Here is a 16494-nt window from a genome sequence, read left to right as displayed (position 1 = left end):
GTTGGGAATCCAATATTCCTACTTCCCACTGTCGCATCCCACGTCCATCCAGCTCAGTCCAACCCCAGCACTAAACATCCACAGTCCATTGTGTCGGAAGGAACTGCAGATGCTGGTTTAAACCGAAGATTGATGTAACTCAGTGGGACAGGCAGCATCTCTGGAGAGAAGGAATGGGCGGCGCCCATTCCTTCTCTCCAGAGATGCTGCCTGTCCCGCTGAGTTACTCCAGCTTTTCTGCGCCCACCTAATGTCCATACCTTTCTTCTTCCACCAGGGGCCCTCGGAGACGGAGTAGGACAGGTCCTGGAACTCGATGGACACGGCCAGTCTCTTGGGCAGGTAGGAGAAGCGGTGTGGGTCCATCACCTTGTTCTCCACTTTCTTCAGGTGCCCCTGGAAGAGGGGGACCTGCCGGGCCGCCGTACCGTTGGAGACCACCTCGTCGACGGAGACGCACACGGACTTGCCATCCGCCATCCCTTCTGCAACGGCAACAAGACAATAGACAATAGGTGCAGGAGTAGGACATTCGGCCCTTCGAGCCAGCACCGCCATTCAATGTGATCATGGCTGATCATCCCCAATCAGTACCCCGTTCCTGCCTTCTCCCCATATCCCCTGACTCCGCTATCCTTAAGAGCCCTATCTAGCCCTCTCTTAAGAGCCCTATCTAGCCCTCTCTTAAGAGCCCTACCCAGCTCTCTCTTAAGAGCCCAATCTAGCTCTCTTAAGAGCTCTATCCAGCTCTCTCTTAACAGTCCAATCTAACTCTCTTAAGAGCCCAATCTAACTCTCTCTTAAGAGCCCAATCTAACTCTCTCTTAAGAGCCCAATCTAGCTCTCTTAAGAGCTCTATCCAGCTCTCTCTTAACAGTCCTATCCAGCTCTCTCTTAAGAGCCCAATCTAACTCTCTCTTAAGAGCCCAATCTAACTCTCTCTCTAGCTAACCCTCGATTAGGATCAACGTACTTCTTAAGATTCAAAGGTGCCTAAGTTCTAGGAGCAGAATCAGGCCATTCGGGACAATTTATAAGTTCACAAGTAATAGGAGTAGAATTAGGCCATTCGGCCCATCAACTCTCCTCCGCCATTCAATCCTGGCGGATCTAACTTTCCCTCTCAACCCCATTCTCCTCCCTTCTCCCCATAACCCCTGACACCCGTACTAATCATCAATCTTCCTATCCCTGCCTTAAAAATATCAATTTCACATAAAGGGTGGCGGGTGTATGGAACAAGCTGGCTGAGGTGGTAATCAAAGCAGGGACAATAGACAATAGGTGCAGGAGTAGGCCATTTGGCCCTTTGAGCCAGCACCGCCACTCAATGTGATCATGGCTGATCATCCACAATCAGTACCCAAGGACTATCCCAACATTTGAAAATAAACAGCTAGATAGAACAGGCTTGGAGGGATATGGCCCAAACGCAGGCAGGTGGGACTAGTGCAGCTGGGACATGTTGGCCGGTGTGGGCAAGTTGGGCCGAAGGGCCTGTTTCTACTCAGCATCACCCTGTGACTTGGCCTCCACAGCTGTCTAACGGTAGCATAGTTTGTTTAGAATTTTAAGACATTTCTCGACCATTCCCGGTACTCATGGTCTCTTGACCCATTTGATCTACAGGGAGGAACTGCAGATGCTGGTTTATACCAAAGATAGACATAAAATGCTGGAGTAACTCCGCTGCAGTGTCTATCTTTGGTGGGAAGAAGGGTTCTGACCTGAAACGTCACCCATCCTTTTTCTCCAGAGATGCTGCCTGGCCCACCAACTTCCTCCAGCACTTTGTGTCTATCTTGTGACCCATTGACTTTGTTCAGAGACTGCATGCAAGAATCTAGAGGTTGGGTCTCGATCCGAAACATTGACTCTTCATTTCCCTCTACAGATGCTGCCCGACCCGCTAAGTTTCCCCCAGCAACAAGTAACTCCAGATGTTGGTTGACACAAGAGGACACAAAATACTGGAATAACTCAGCGAGTCAGGGAGCATCTCTAGAGACCAAGGATTGTTGATATCTGAAGACCCAAAACGTCACCTATCCAAGTTCTCCAGAGATGCTGCCTGACCCGCTGAGTTACTCCAGCACTTTATGTCCTCCAGCAGTTTATTTCTTGCCACACGCTGGAATCAATCAGGTATTTATTTAATTAGAGTCACATAGCTTAGAAACTGGCCCTTCGGCCCACCAAGCATGTGCTATCTATACTATACCCATTTTTTTAATTCTCTACTGCAACTCTGGGATTCTACCGCTCACTGAAGCCCATTCTCCTGCCTTCCCCCCCCTGTAACCTTTGTCACCCTGTGCAGGAAGGAACTGCAGATGCTGGTTAAAAAAGCAAAAATGCTGGAGTAACTCAGCTGGACAGGCAGCATCTCTGGAGAGAAGGAATGGGTGACGTTTCGGGTGGAGACCCTTCTTCAGACTTTCTTACTTCGTACTAATCAGGAACCTGTCTATCTCTGCTTTAAAAAAATACTGAAAGAACTCTGTGGTTGTTACTCCAGCACTTTATTTGTGTAAACCAGCATCTGCAGTTCCTTGTATCTCTCACATTTGCTTCTCAACCTCTTTAGAATAGGGTTGGGGGGTTTGAAGCTACAAGGGGATAAATACAGCATTAAATATTGTTTTGCAATATCATTCCTTGTTTAATATTGATTACAGTAAACATTATTACATCAACGTTGGCAGCATTTTCCAGTTGCTCAGTTCTGCCCCCCTTGCGGTTAAAAGAAAAATAAGCGGGGGTTACTTTCGGTCAATGAAAACCAAACCAATAGCAGTGATGGAGTGGTTATCCTACTAACAATAATCAGAGCCGATTTCCAAAATCCTACAAACTATTCAACACTTTAACGTTGCATCAAAACAGAAAATGCAAAACACAAGAGAAAAAAAGATCTGCAAACAATGCACAAAATCGTGATGACTTTAAAAAATATATTATTATTAACAATGCTTTGATGAGATGAACAAGGTCTATTAATACAGAGTGCGCTAGCTAACTGTATTGGAAGATGAACTCACCTCGATGTGACGCCTCGGATTTTTAAGATACAATTTTAAGCTTTTTTTTTTTTTGCAAGAAACTTTATTTTAAACAACAAATGTGCAGGGATTGGGTCCAAGAGGAGACAATCAACACTGATTTAAACGTTGGCTTATCGAAGAGACGGGTGATGAAAGGGTAGGCAGCGTTTCCTTCTCTTGCAACGTTTGCCAAGAGATTGTTCCTCTGGGTCGGTAACAACGCATCGACCCCTTTCCCACACAAAGACCTCTAAAGAATAAAGAGAAATGACAGAACTCACCCGCACACAGACTCAGCAATGTGGCAATTGAAGTATTTTTAAGCAGAGGGTAGAAATTTTGGGGGAAAGGAAAGAAAAGAAAACTATATGGGAATTTTTTTTTTTTTAAACAAAAATGATGCTTGGTTGCCTTCACCAATGGACAGCAGAGCGCAGGATGCAGGGACACCAGGTGAGACTGGTACCAAGAGCATAAACAGAATGTTTCTCTGTCTGTCTCTCTCTCGTCCAGCCTGTTTACCCTCTGCAGCTGCTGGCTGTTTGGCATCTGTTCCAACCAACCATCATGTCCAATGGGCGGAGGCAAACCTCAATGACCGCCTCCTCCCGCTCCTCCTTCATCCCTGCCCAAGCTCACCTTCATTCTCATCTCTATTTCCATCATTTTCTCTCCCTTCCTCCCCCCCCCTTCCTCTTCTCTCCTTCTCTCCCTCTCTCCCCCCTTCCTCCCCCCCCCTCTCCCTCTCCTCTCCCTCTCCCCTCCCTCTCCCTCTCCCCCCTAAACTCTCCTCCCTCCCTCTCTCCTTCCTCCCTCTCTCCTTCCTCTCCCATCCTCCTCTCCCCCCTCTCCTCTCCCTCCCTCTCCTCTCCCCCCTTTCCTCTCCCCCTCTCCCTTCCCTCTCCCTCTCTTCCCTCTCCCTCTCTTCCGTCTCCCTATATCTCCTCCCCTCACCCTCTCTCCCGTCCCCTCCCCCTCTCTCCTCCCCTCCATCTCTCCCTCTCTCCCATCCCCCTCTCTCCTCCCCTCCCCTCTCCCTCTCTCCCGTCCCCTCCCCCTCTCTCCTCCCCTCCATCTCTCCCTCTCTCCCCTCCACTCTCCCTCTCTCCCCTTTCTCTCCTCTCTCCCTCCTCTCTTCCCCCTCCCCCCCCACTTCCCCCTTCCCGCCTTTCCACCCTCCTCCCCCCTTCCCCTCCTCTCCCCTCCCCCCGCTCCCCCTCCCCCTTTCTTCCACCCCTCCCCCTCTCTTCCCCCTCACCCTTCCCCTCCCCGACTCCCTTCCCCCTTTTCTTCGCCCCACCCCCTGTCCCCTCTTTTCCAGAGGAGATTAGTTTAACTTGGCATGGAGTTTAGAGGCCAAAGTGCCTGTTCCTGTGTAAGCAGGAACTGCAGATACTGATTTATGAAGATAGACACAAAACGCTGGAGTAACTCAGCGGGACAGGCAGCACCTCTGGAGAGAAGGAATGGGTGACGTTTCTGCTCGAGACCCTTCTTCAGACTGAGAGTCAGGGGAGAGAGAAACTAGAGGTATGAAAAGGTACAGTACAAATCAGAGCCGGCACCGATGACCAAGGAGCCCACAATGGTCCATTGTTGGCTGTGGAAGAGGTGACAACGAAGGGATAGGAACTGAAACTAGTTCGACGACTAGGGTGAGGGAGGGGTCGAGAGAGGGGTTTCTTGAAATTAGAGAAATTGATATTCATACCCGCTGGGTTGTGCAAGTGAATAGTTTCACTCTTGGAATCCCTACGTTAGCAATTTCCTTCTCTCCAGAGATGCTGCCTGATCTGCTGAGTAACACCAGCATTTTGTGTCTATCTCCTGGGTCTATGGTGATGCCAGATTAGCCGCGTGCTATTGGTGATTATTTAGTTCAGTTTCGAGACAGCATGCATACAGGCCCTTCGGCCCACCGAGTCCACACTGACCATCGATCACCCGTTCACACTAGTTTCACACTAGTGTGTGAAATCACCCGATCACACCAGTGCAACCTTCCCTCCATTGATGAACTGTACACTGCAAGGGCCAGGAAGCGAGCGGGTAAGATCATCTCTGACCCCTCTCACCCTGTCCACTAACTCTTTGAATCACTTCCCTCTGGAAGGCGACTCCGGACTGTCAAAGCTGCCACAGCCAGACATAAAAACAGTTTTTATCCACGAGTGGTAGCTCTACTCAACAACCAAAAACCTGTAGCCTCCGTTTGCTCTGGTATTTTATTTAATTCACATATTTAATCGATAATGTTTTATTATTAATGTTTAATATTTTATGTGTCATTCCTGTCACTGTATGTCATGTGTTTAAGAAAGAACTGCAGATGCTGGAAAAATTGAAGGTAGACAAAAATGCTGGAGAAACTCAGCGGGTGAGGCAGCATCTATGGAGCGAAGGAATGGGTGGCTTTTCGGGTCGAGACCCTTCTTCAGACTGTATGTCATGTTGTCGCTTGCGGGCGGAGCACCAAGGCAAATTCCTTGTATGTGATTACTTGGCCAATAAACTTATTCATCCATTCATTCATCTTAAGTTATCCCACCTTTTGCATCCACTCCCCACACATCAGGGGCAATTTACAGAGAGCCGAGTAACCTACAAACCCGCACGTCTTTGGAATGTGGGAGGAAACCGGAGCACCCGGAAATGAGAAAAATTAATATTCGCACGGCTGGGTTGAAAGCTGCCCGAGTGAAATATGAGGTGGTGTTCCTGTATTGTATCGTACTATGTACGTAGACAATGCAGGAGTAGGCCATTCGGCCCTTCAAGCCAGCACCGCCATTCAATTTGATCATGGCTGATCATCCCCAATCAGTACCCCAATGAATATGTAGGAACTGCAGATGCTGGGTTTAAACCGAAGATAGACACAAAAAACTGGAGTGACTCAGCGGGACAGGCAGCATCTCTGGAGGGAAGGAACGGATGTTGTTCTATGTGTTTAAGAAGGAACTGCAGATGCTGGAAAATCGAAGGTACACAAAAATGCTGGAGAAACTCAGCGTGTGCAGCAGCATCTATGGAGTTCTATGTTGTTCTATGTTAAGTTTAGTTTTTACTTTAGAGATACAGCACGGAAACAGGTCCTTCGGCCCACTGAGTCCATGCCGACCAGCGCACACTAATACTGTTGCTACACACGCCAGGGACAATTTACAGTGCTACCGAACCTACAAACCTGCACGTCTTTGGAGTGTGGGAGGAAACCGAAGCTCTCGGAGAAAGCCCACTCAGGTCATGGGGAGAACGTACAAACTCCGTACAGACAGCACCCGTAGTCAGGATCGAACCCGGGTCTCTGCCGCTGCATTCACTGTAAGGCAGCAACTCTACCGCTGCACTACAGGTGCTCCATGTCATGTGATGGAAGCAGATAGCACAGTAAACCACACAGGTGGCAAAAAAGAAATGGAAAGTAAGCATGCAGGTACAGCAGGCAGTGAAGAAAGCGAATGGCATGCTGGCCTTTATAACAAGAGGAATCGAATATAGGAGCAAAGAGGTCCTTCTGCAGTTGTACAGAGCCCTAGTGGGACCACACCTGGAGTATTGTGTGCAGTTTTGGTCCCCTCATTTGAGGAAGGACATTCTTGCTATTGAGGGAGTGCAGCGTAGGTTTACAAGGTTAATTCCCGGGATGGCAGGACTGTCATATGCTGAGAGAATGGAGCAGCTGGGCTTGTACACTCTGGAGTTTAGAAGGATGAGAGGGCATCTTATTGAAACATATAAGATTGTTATGGGTTTGGACACGCTAGAGGCAGGAAACATGTTCCCAATGTTGGGGGAGTCCAGAACCAGGGGCCACAGTTTAAGAATAAGGAGTTAGCCATTTAGAATGGAGACGAGGAAACACTTTTTCTTACAGGGAGTGGTGAGTCTGTGGAATTCTCTGCCTCAGAGGGCGGTGGAGGCGGATTCGCTGGATGCTTTCAAGAGAGAGCTAGATAGGGCTCTTAAAATTAGCGGAGTCACGGGATATGGGGAGAAGGCAGGAACGGGGTACTGATTGGGGATGATCAGCCATGATCACATTGAAAGGCGGTGCTGGCTCGAAGGGCCGAATGGCCTACTCCTGCACCTATTGTCTATTGAAACACCATGTTGCACCGGGGGATCGGGACACTGGGACTAATCTGATTGCTTCAAGGATCTGGGATAGTTGCAAAGGGCTGAATGGCCTCAAGCCCTGTGAGATTTGGATTAGATGACAAGTAATCTAAACTAGTACCACAAAGAATGCAAATTAAAATCACATGGTAGTCAGCAATTTAAATTTAAGTTTCGTTTACAGTTTAGTTTGATTAAGTTTAATTTAGTTTGGTTTAGTTTCGTTTAGGGATACACCACAGAAACCGGCATTCCGTATCACTGAGACCGCGTAGATCAACGATCGCCCGTAACTAATGGGTGACGTTTCGGGTCGAGACCCTTCTTCAGACTCATACTCTCAATTTGAAGAAGGGTCCCGACCTGAAACGTCGCCCATTCCTTCTCCCCAGAGATGCTGCCTGCCCCGTTGAGTTACTCCAGTATTTTAGTTCAGAGATATAGTGCGGAAACAGGCCCTTCGGCCCACCGAGTCCGCACCGACCAGCGATCCCCGCACATTAACACTATCCTACACGCACGAGGGACACTTTACACTTGTACCAAGCCAATCAACCTACAAACCTAGAGTGTGGGAGGAAACCGAATATCTCGGATAAAACCCACACGGTCATGGGGAGAACGTGCAAACTCCGTACAGACAGCAGTCGTAGTCGGGATCGAACCCGGGTCTCCGGCGCGTGCATTTGCTGTAAGATTGGGTCAATCTTTGGCACATTCTTGCTATTGAGGGAGTGCAGCGTAGGTTTACAAGGTTAATTCCCGGGATGGTGGGACTGTCATATGCTGATGGAATGGAGCGGCTGGGCTTTTACACTCTGGAGTTTAGAAGGATGAGAGGAAATCTCATTGAAACATATAAGATTGTTAAGGGCTTGGACACACTAGAGGCAGGAAACATGTTCTCGATGTTGGGGGAGTCCAGAATCAGGGGCCACAGTTTAAGAATAAGTGGTAAGCCACTTAGAACAGGGATGAGGAAACACTTTTCCTCACAGAGAGTTGTGAGTCTGTGGAATTCTCTGCCTCAGAGGGCGGTGGAGGCAGGTTCTCTGGATGCTTTCAACAGAGAGCTTGATAGGGTTCTTAAAAATAGCAGAGCCAGGGGATATGGGAAGAAGGCAGGAACGGGGTACTGATTGGGGATGATCAGCCATGATCACATTGAATGGCGGTGCTGGCTCGAAGGGCCAAATGGCCTACTCCTGCACCTATTGTCTATTGTCTATTGTCAAACCAGCATCTGCAGTTCCTTCCTAAACTAAACTAATCTGTGGAGAACATGGAATGGGCAACGCTTTGGGTCTGGACCCTTCTTCTAACATGTTCTCCAGAGTTGCTGCCTGACCCGCCGAGTTACTCCAGCACATCTGTGGCCGCTTTTTTTGTAAACCAACATCTGCAGTTCCTTGTGTCTGGCAGTTAGATAGAGCAGTCAGCTCGAGGAATGTGATGCCTTTTTGACTTGAAGCTGGAGCGAGAGGAGGATGGGTGGAGAGGCTTCGGATGGGAATTCCAGCACTTTGAATGGAGGTGGTTAAAGCAATGGCACTTTAACCAAAGGTATTTCAAGGAATGCGTAGGAGGCAAGCACTAACACTGAATGCATTAACACTAAATGCATTAACACTGACTTTCCCACAGAATGCAAAGTGGAGAATGCAGGAAGGAACTGCAGACGCTGGTTTATATAGAAGATAGACACAAAAAGCTGGAGTAACTCAGCGAGACAGGCAGCTTCTCTGGAGAAAAGGGATGGGTGACGTTTCGGGTTGAGATGCAAAGTGGAGACATGGTGACGTGACAAGATCTCATTAACTGGGTGGCACTGCATTCCATCTTGGTTCCATAACTGTTTACATCATTTATAAGTGATTTGGGGCTTATCGGCTTGCGTTATTGAGGTCACAGGTTGTGAAACGATAGCAAGCAGGCAAGGGGTTGCCCAATGTTTTTAAGAAGGAACTGCAGATGCTGGAAAATCGAAGGTACACAAAAATGCTGGAGTGCGGCAGCATCTATGGAGCGAAGGAAATAGGCAACGTTTCGGGCCGAAACCCTTCTTCAGACGTTTAGAAGGATGGAGTTCAGAAGGATAAGAGGGGATCTTATTGGAACAGATAGGATTATTAAGGGTTTGGACACGCTAGAGGCAGGAAACATGTTCCCAATGTTGGGGGGAGTCCAGAACCAGTGGTCACAGATTAAGAATAAGGGGTCGGCCATTTAGAACGGAAGTGAGGAAAAACCTTTTCACACAGAGGGTTGTGAATCTGTGGCATTCTCTGCCTCAGAAGGCAGTGGAGGCCAATTCTCTGGATGCTTACAAGGGAGGGTTAGATAGAGCTCTTAAAGTTAGTTGAGTCAGGGGATATGCGGAGAAGGCAGGAACGGGGTACTGATTGGGGATGATCAGTCACGATCACAGTGAATGGCGGTGCTGGCTCGAGGGGCCATATGGCCTACTCCTGCACCTGTTGTCTATTGTCTGGAAGGAGACAAGTTTAAAGGAGATAGCTCCATAGATGCTGCTGCACCCGCTAAGTTTCTCCAGCATTTTTGTGTACCTAGGGGTTGCTCAATGGTTTATTTATTATCACATGCACCAAGGGTCTGAAGAAGGGTCTCAGCCTGAAACGTCACCTATTCCTTTTTCCCAGAGGTGCTACCTGTCCCACTGAGTTACTCCAGCACTTTGTGTCTATCTATACTTATTTGCATACTCGTTTGGGGGCGGTCACCGTGGCGCAGCGGTAGAGTTGCTGCCTTACAGCGAAGGCGGCACCGGAGGCCCGGGTTCGATCCCGACCACGGGCGCTGTCTGTACGGAGTTTGTACATTCTCCCCGCGACCTGCGTGGGTTTTCTCCGAGACTCCAAAGACGTGCAGGTTTGTAGGTTAATTGGCTTTGTAAAAGTAAAAATTGTCCCTAGTGGGTGTAGGATGGTGTTAATGTGCGGGGATCGCTGGTCGACCCGGACCCGGTGGGCCGAAGGGCCTGTTTCCGCGCTGTATCTCTAAACTAAACTAAACTACAACTAAGCAAGACTATCACCATACACATTTTGGTGGCACGGTGGCGCAGCAGGAGAGTTGCTGCTTTACAGCGCCAGAGACCCGGGTTCGATCCTGACTACGGGCGCTGTCTGTACGAAATTTGTACGTTCTCCCCGTGACCTGCGTGGATTTTCTCCGGGTGCTCCGGTTTCCTCCCACACTCCAAAGACGTGCAGGTTTGTCGGTTAATTGGCTTCGGTAAAAATTTTAAACTGTTCCCCTAGTCCACATGGTGATCGCTGGCCAGCATGGGCTAGGTGGGCCGAAGGGCCTGTTTCTGCACGGTACCTCTAAAGTAAAGTACGGGAATGCAAAAAGCCTGACGTTGGTCTATCTCCGCAAGCAAAAAGCAGTGGAGATACACTGGTTCTGTGCGGTGTGAGATTGCATTTTTAAACGGGAAGTTGTCCTTCCTTTTGTTAAGATGCGAATCCACTGGTCCCCACTACTCAAGCTCCCTTCACTTTCACTTCCCATTTGAAACAATAATGCATTCTCCCACGAATTGGCTCAAAGGGTTCCCATTGTTTTACTTCCCGTTAGATTTTAGAGATACAGCGCGGAAATAGGCCCACCGGCGCGCCGACCAGCCATCGCACCGCACACTAGAACTATCCTACACACACACACACACACACACACACACACACCAGGGGGACACAGTTTACAAGTTACAGCAGCCAAATAACCTGCAGACAGACCAGCACGTCTTCAGGGTGTGGGAGGAAACCGGAGCACCCGGAGAAAACCCACGCAGGTCACAGGGAGAACGTACAAACTCCGTGCAGACAGCACCCGTAGTCAGGATCGAACCTGGGCCTCCGGCACTATAAAACAGCTACTCTACCGCTGCGCTACTGTGAATTCACCCCAAAATGGAGCCTTGGTTCTCATAGGGTATAACAGCGCAGAAACAGGTCCTCAAGTCCAGCTTGTACATCTCGACCAACATGCCTCCATCTAAGGTCATCCCAATAGCTTGCGTTTGGCCCATATCCCACTAAACGTTTCCTATCCATGCATCTGCCCAAATGTCCCGTAAATCTTGTTATTGTGCCTGCTTCAAGTACCTCTTCCGGCAGGTCTTTCTATGTAACTCTCCACCCTCTGTGTGATAATGTGGCCCTTGACCTTGGGTGCTGTCTGTGTGGAGTTTGCACCTTCTCCCTGTGATCGCGTGGGTTTCCTCTTGGTGCTGGAGTTTAGAAGGATGAGGGAGGATCTTATAGAAACATATATATAAAATTATAAAAGGACTGGACAAGCTAGATGCAGGAAAAAATGTTCCCAATGTCGGGGCGAGTCCAGAACCAGGGGCCACAGTCTTAGAATAAAGGGGAGGTCATTTAAGACTGAGGTGAGAAAAAACCTTTTCACCCAGAGAGTTGTGAATTTGTGGAATTCCCTGCCACAGAGGGCAGTGGAGGCCAAGTCTCTGGATGGATTTAAGAGAGAGTTAGATGGAGCTCTAGGGGCTAGTGGAGTCAAGGGATATGGGGAGAAGGCAGGCACGGGTTATTGATAGGGGACGATCAGCCATGATCACAATGAATGGCGGTGCTGGCTCGAAGGGCTCAATGGCCTCCTCCTGCGTCTACTTTCTATGTTTCTATGTTTCTATGTTCCACTTTCCTCCCACATCCCAAAGACGTGCGAGTTTGTAGGTTAATCGACCTCCTGTGAATTGCCCCGGGTGCAGGGAGTGGACGAGTAAGTAGGATAACATGGAACTAGTGTAAACAGGTGATTAGCCTGGACTCGGTGGGCAAAAGGATCTGTTTCCATGCTCTATCTCTAAACTAAACTAAACCAGGTTAGTTGTCCCTCTGTAAATTGGCCACTGTGTGTGGGGAGTGGATATGAAAGCGGGATAACATGAGGCGGCACGATAGCGCAGCGGTAGAGTTGTGCGGGTGAACCTCTGCCGCACCTGGCAAGACTGCGTAGGTCCTTGGACGGAGTGAAGGGGGGAGGTAAACCTCCAGACTCAGGAACAGCTTCATTCCCAAAGCTATAGCGGCTCTGAACCGGCCCTGCTGAGTGCCCCCCATCCTCCCTGGACTGTCTCCCTCGGATGGTCACGTCGCACAGACACATCTGCACTTTAGTCTGTTTGAACTGTTTTGTCTATTTTACTGTTCTTTTTACAATCCATGTTCTCGGGGTATCTAAATCTAAATCTTATTAGTTATTTATGTCATGACATCGGATGGAAGCTGCATACTTATGTGCAATGAGCCGGAAGGTAGCCAGTCCGAATCCCGCTTGGAGTGCATACTGTCGTTGTGTCCTTGGGCAAGACACTTCACCCACCTTTGCCTGTGTGTGAATGTGTGTGAATGTGTGTGAATGTGTGTGAGTGATTGGTGGTGGTCGGAGGGGCCGTAGGCGCAGATTGGCAGCCACGCTTCCGTCAGTCTGCCCCAGGGCAGCTGTGGCTACAGAAGTAGCTTACCACCACCGACTGTGACTGAGGAGTGAATGAATAATGCGATGTAAAGCGCCTTGAGTATTAGAAAGGCGCTATATAAATCCCATCCATTATTATTATTATTATTATTAATGACAATAAAATATATTATGATTATATTATTATTATTATTATTATTATTAAGTGTAGCACTTCCTGCGGTTGCAAGGGAATAGTGCCAGGAGAGGGGGTGGTTTGGGTGGGATGGGACGAGTTGACCAGGGAGTTACGGAGGGAGCAGTCTCTGCGGAAAGCCGAAAGGGGAGGAGATGGGAAGATGTGGCCAGTGGTGGGATCCCGTTGGAGGTGGCGAAAATGTTGGAGGATTATCTGTTGTCAGATAATCCAACAGATACAACAGATAATCCTCCAACATTTTCGCCACCTCCAACGGGATCCCACCACTGGCCACACCATGAATTGGACTTTAGATTGGACTCTCTTCAATACCCCGCAACACTGCTCTCTCTCCCCATCCCCCCCACTCGGAACAAGGGCAGAGTCCCCCTAGTTCTCACCTTCCACCCCACTAGCCGCCACATACAACAAATAGTCCTCCGTCATTTTCGCCACCTCCAACATGACCCCACCACTCGCCACATCTTCCCATCTCGCCCCCGCGTCTGCTTTCCGCAAAGACCTCTCCCTCCGTAACTCCCAGGTCAATTCTTCCCTTCCCTCCTGCACCACACCCTCCCCGGGCACTTTCCCTTGCAAGAGATGCCAAACTTGTCACTTTATCCCCCGCCCCCCCCCCTCCCCCCGATTCCATTCAAGGACCAAGCAGTCGTTCCAGGTGCGACAGAGGTTCACCTGCACCTCCTCCAACCTCATCTATTGCATCCGCTGCTCTAGATGTCAGCTGATCTACATCGGTGAGACCAAGCGTAGGCTTGGCGATCGTTTCGCCGAACACCTCAGCTCGGTTCGCATTAACCAACCTGATCTCCCGGTGGCTCAGCACTTCAACTCCCCCTCCCATTCCGAATCCGACCTTTCCGTCCTGGGCCTCCTCCATGGCCCGAGTGAGTCCAACCGGAAATTGGAGGAGCAGCACCTCATATTCCGCTTGGGCAGCCTGCACCCTAGCGGCATAAACATTGACCTCCAATTTCAGGTAGCCCTTGCTATCTCCTCCCCTTCTCAGCTCTCCCTCAGCCCTCTGGCTCCTCCTCTTCCTTTCTTCTTCCTGCCCCCCCACCCTGCATCAGTCTGAAGAAGGGTTTCGGCCCGAAACGTTGCCTATTTCCTTCGCTCCATTGATGCTGCCTCACCCGCTGAGATTCTCCAGCATTTTTGTCTACCTTCGATTTTCCAGCATCTGCAGTTCCTTCTTGAACATTAATTGGACTTTACTGGCTTTACCTTGCACTGAACGTTCTTCCCTTATCCTGCATCTATACACTCTGAATGGCTCGATGGTAATCGTGTATTGTCTTTCCACAGACTGGATAGCACGCAACTAAAAAGCTTTTCATTGTACCTCGGTACACGTATGGCAATAAACTAAACTGAAACTGAACCTCGGAGTGAACTTCGATGTCTGTGTTGAACATGAAGACAACTAACTCTTATCTTCTTCTTTCGTTTCCATCATCTATGTTTCAAATAACCATATAACCATATAACCATATAACAATTACAGCACGGAAACAGGCCATCTCGGCCCTACAAGTCCGTGCCGAACAATTTTTTTCCCTTAGTCCCACCTGCCTGCACTCATACCATAACCCTCCATTCCCTTTTCATCCATATGCCTATCCAATTTATTCTTAAATGATACCAACAAACCTGCCGCCACCACTTCCACTGGAAGCTCATTCCACACCGCTACCACTCTCTGAGTAAAGAAGTTCCCCCTCATGTTACCCCTAAATGTTCGGCCAGGCTCTTACACAGTGGACAGCCTTCTCGGTTGCCACCGTTAGATGTTCCAGGCAGCATTGTTCACCAAGAAGTGGGCATCTTAGTAGGTGTGGCGTGGACTGCACAGATCCTCTTCTTCTTCTTGCGAATGAAACATAAACAAACCAAAGGAATAGTTAGATCTCAAGCCGGGCGTTGAGCAGCCAGGTTGTTGGCTCTGTTGGCGTCAATGTCTGCCAGGCCCTGAGCTCCATTGGGTGGGTGGTAGAGCGGGCACCCAGAGATGACATGGTTGGCTGTCTGTTGTTCTGCTCCGCATTCACAGGCTGGGCTCTGGCGGAGGGAGCCCCCATCTCCACACGCTGGCGTTGAAACGCCCAACTCCAGTACCAAGTTTGTTGAGCTTCACCCAAGCTCCTCTGGGGAGGTCAGACCCTGGACACCTTTTATCTGGTGAAGAGATGTAGCTGTGTAATGGAGATGAGGTTGCCCTCCACTCCTGTGACCACTTGGTGGCCATCCAGTGTGCTTTTGTCTCAGTTGGCTGGATGGACGCTCGGAGTTCTTAAAGATAGCAGAGTCAGGTGATATGGGGAGAAGGCAGGAACGGAGAACCGATTGGGGATGATCAGCCATGATCACATTGAATGGCGGTGCTGGCTCGAAGGGCCGAATGGCCTACTCCTGCACCTATTGTCTATTGTCTAGTTGTACAGATGTTCCACATTCGGATTCTGTGACTGCCACATCTGCACAGCCCCATGTGTTCATATTGGCCTTGCATCCACCCATCCCGGTACGAAGCCTATCCAGGGACCTCCGGATCTTCCAGTCACACCTGTGACCAGGTGGCGGCTGTTCCTCGGTTGGGTTCGGCATCTTTACGTGGTGGTGCTTTTCGCTGCGTTTCTTTTCCCCACCAGGCTAGTCTGGTTGCTTGAGGAGGCGGAGACAGTGGCTGGGCTTTGTGAAGGAGGCTCTTCCTCCACATCAGCCATTTTGGGGCAGGGTGATGGGAGTGACAGGAATGGCGGGTGTCCCCAACTTGCCCGCTACGTTCAGTTCTACCGGCCGATTCTTGTTGTAGCAATACCGGCCAATATCGGCCTGCACCTGATGCATATCACCTCCATTCCCTGCATTATCCATGTGTCGATCCAAAACACCACAGTCATGTCTGTCTCCACCGTCAATAGGCAATAAGTGCATGAGTAGGCCATTCGGCCCTTCGAGCCAGCTCCGCCATTCAATTTGAACATGGCTGATCATCCCCAATCAGTACCCCGTTACTGCCTTATCCCCTGACTGCTATCTGTAAGAGCCCTATCTAGCTCTCTCTTGAAAGTATCCAAAGAACCGGCCTCCACCGCCCTCTGAGGCAGAGAATTCCACAGACTCACAACTCTCTGTGTGAAAAAGTGTTTCCTCGTCTCCGTTCTAAATGGCTTACCCCTTATTCTTAAAATGTGGCCCCTGGTTCTGGACTCCCCCAACATCGGGAACATGTTTCCTGCCTCTAGCGTGTCCAAACCCTGAACAATCTTTTATGTTTCAATAAGATACCCTCTCATCCTTCTAAACTCCAGAGTGTACAAGCCCAGCCGCTCCATTCTCTCAGCATATGACAGTCCCGCCATCCCGGGAATTAACCTTGTAAACCTACGCTGCACTCCCTCAATAGCAAGAATGTCCTTCCTCAAATTAGGGGACCAAAACTGCACACAATACTCCAGGTGTGATCTCACTAGGGCCCTGTACAACTGCAGAAGGACCTCTTTGGTCCTATACTCGACTCCTCTCGTCATGAAGGCCAACATGCCATTCGCTTTCTTCACTGCCTGCTGTACCTGCATGGTTACTTTCATAGACTGATGAACTAGGACCCCCAGATCCCGTTGTACTTCCCCTTTTCCCAACTTGACGCCATTGAGATAGTAA

At 49.4% G+C, this 16494-nt stretch overlaps 1 protein-coding gene across 1 annotated transcript in view; it reads right to left on the bottom strand.

The window, feature by feature from the left end:
* Nucleotides 1–3545, bottom strand: part of LOC116980296 (ATP-binding cassette sub-family G member 1-like) — a 32453-nt gene extending 28908 nt beyond the window's left edge. Inside the window, exons 1-2 of the mRNA XM_033032378.1 lie at nucleotides 3326–3545; nucleotides 261–485 (exon numbers count right to left, since the gene is read on the bottom strand). Of these exons, the coding sequence (XP_032888269.1) occupies nucleotides 261–480 (220 nt within the window). The 5' untranslated portion in view covers nucleotides 481–485; nucleotides 3326–3545. The remainder of the gene's footprint in view (nucleotides 1–260; nucleotides 486–3325) is intronic.
* Between the last annotated feature and the right edge of the window lie 12949 nt (nucleotides 3546–16494).

Source organism: Amblyraja radiata, chromosome 14 (assembly GCF_010909765.2).
Source record: "Amblyraja radiata isolate CabotCenter1 chromosome 14, sAmbRad1.1.pri, whole genome shotgun sequence".
In the NCBI taxonomy this organism is placed as follows: Eukaryota; Metazoa; Chordata; class Chondrichthyes; order Rajiformes; family Rajidae; genus Amblyraja; species Amblyraja radiata.
The sequence above is the reverse complement of the archived record's forward strand: the minus strand, read 5'-3'. Positions and strand labels throughout refer to the sequence as shown.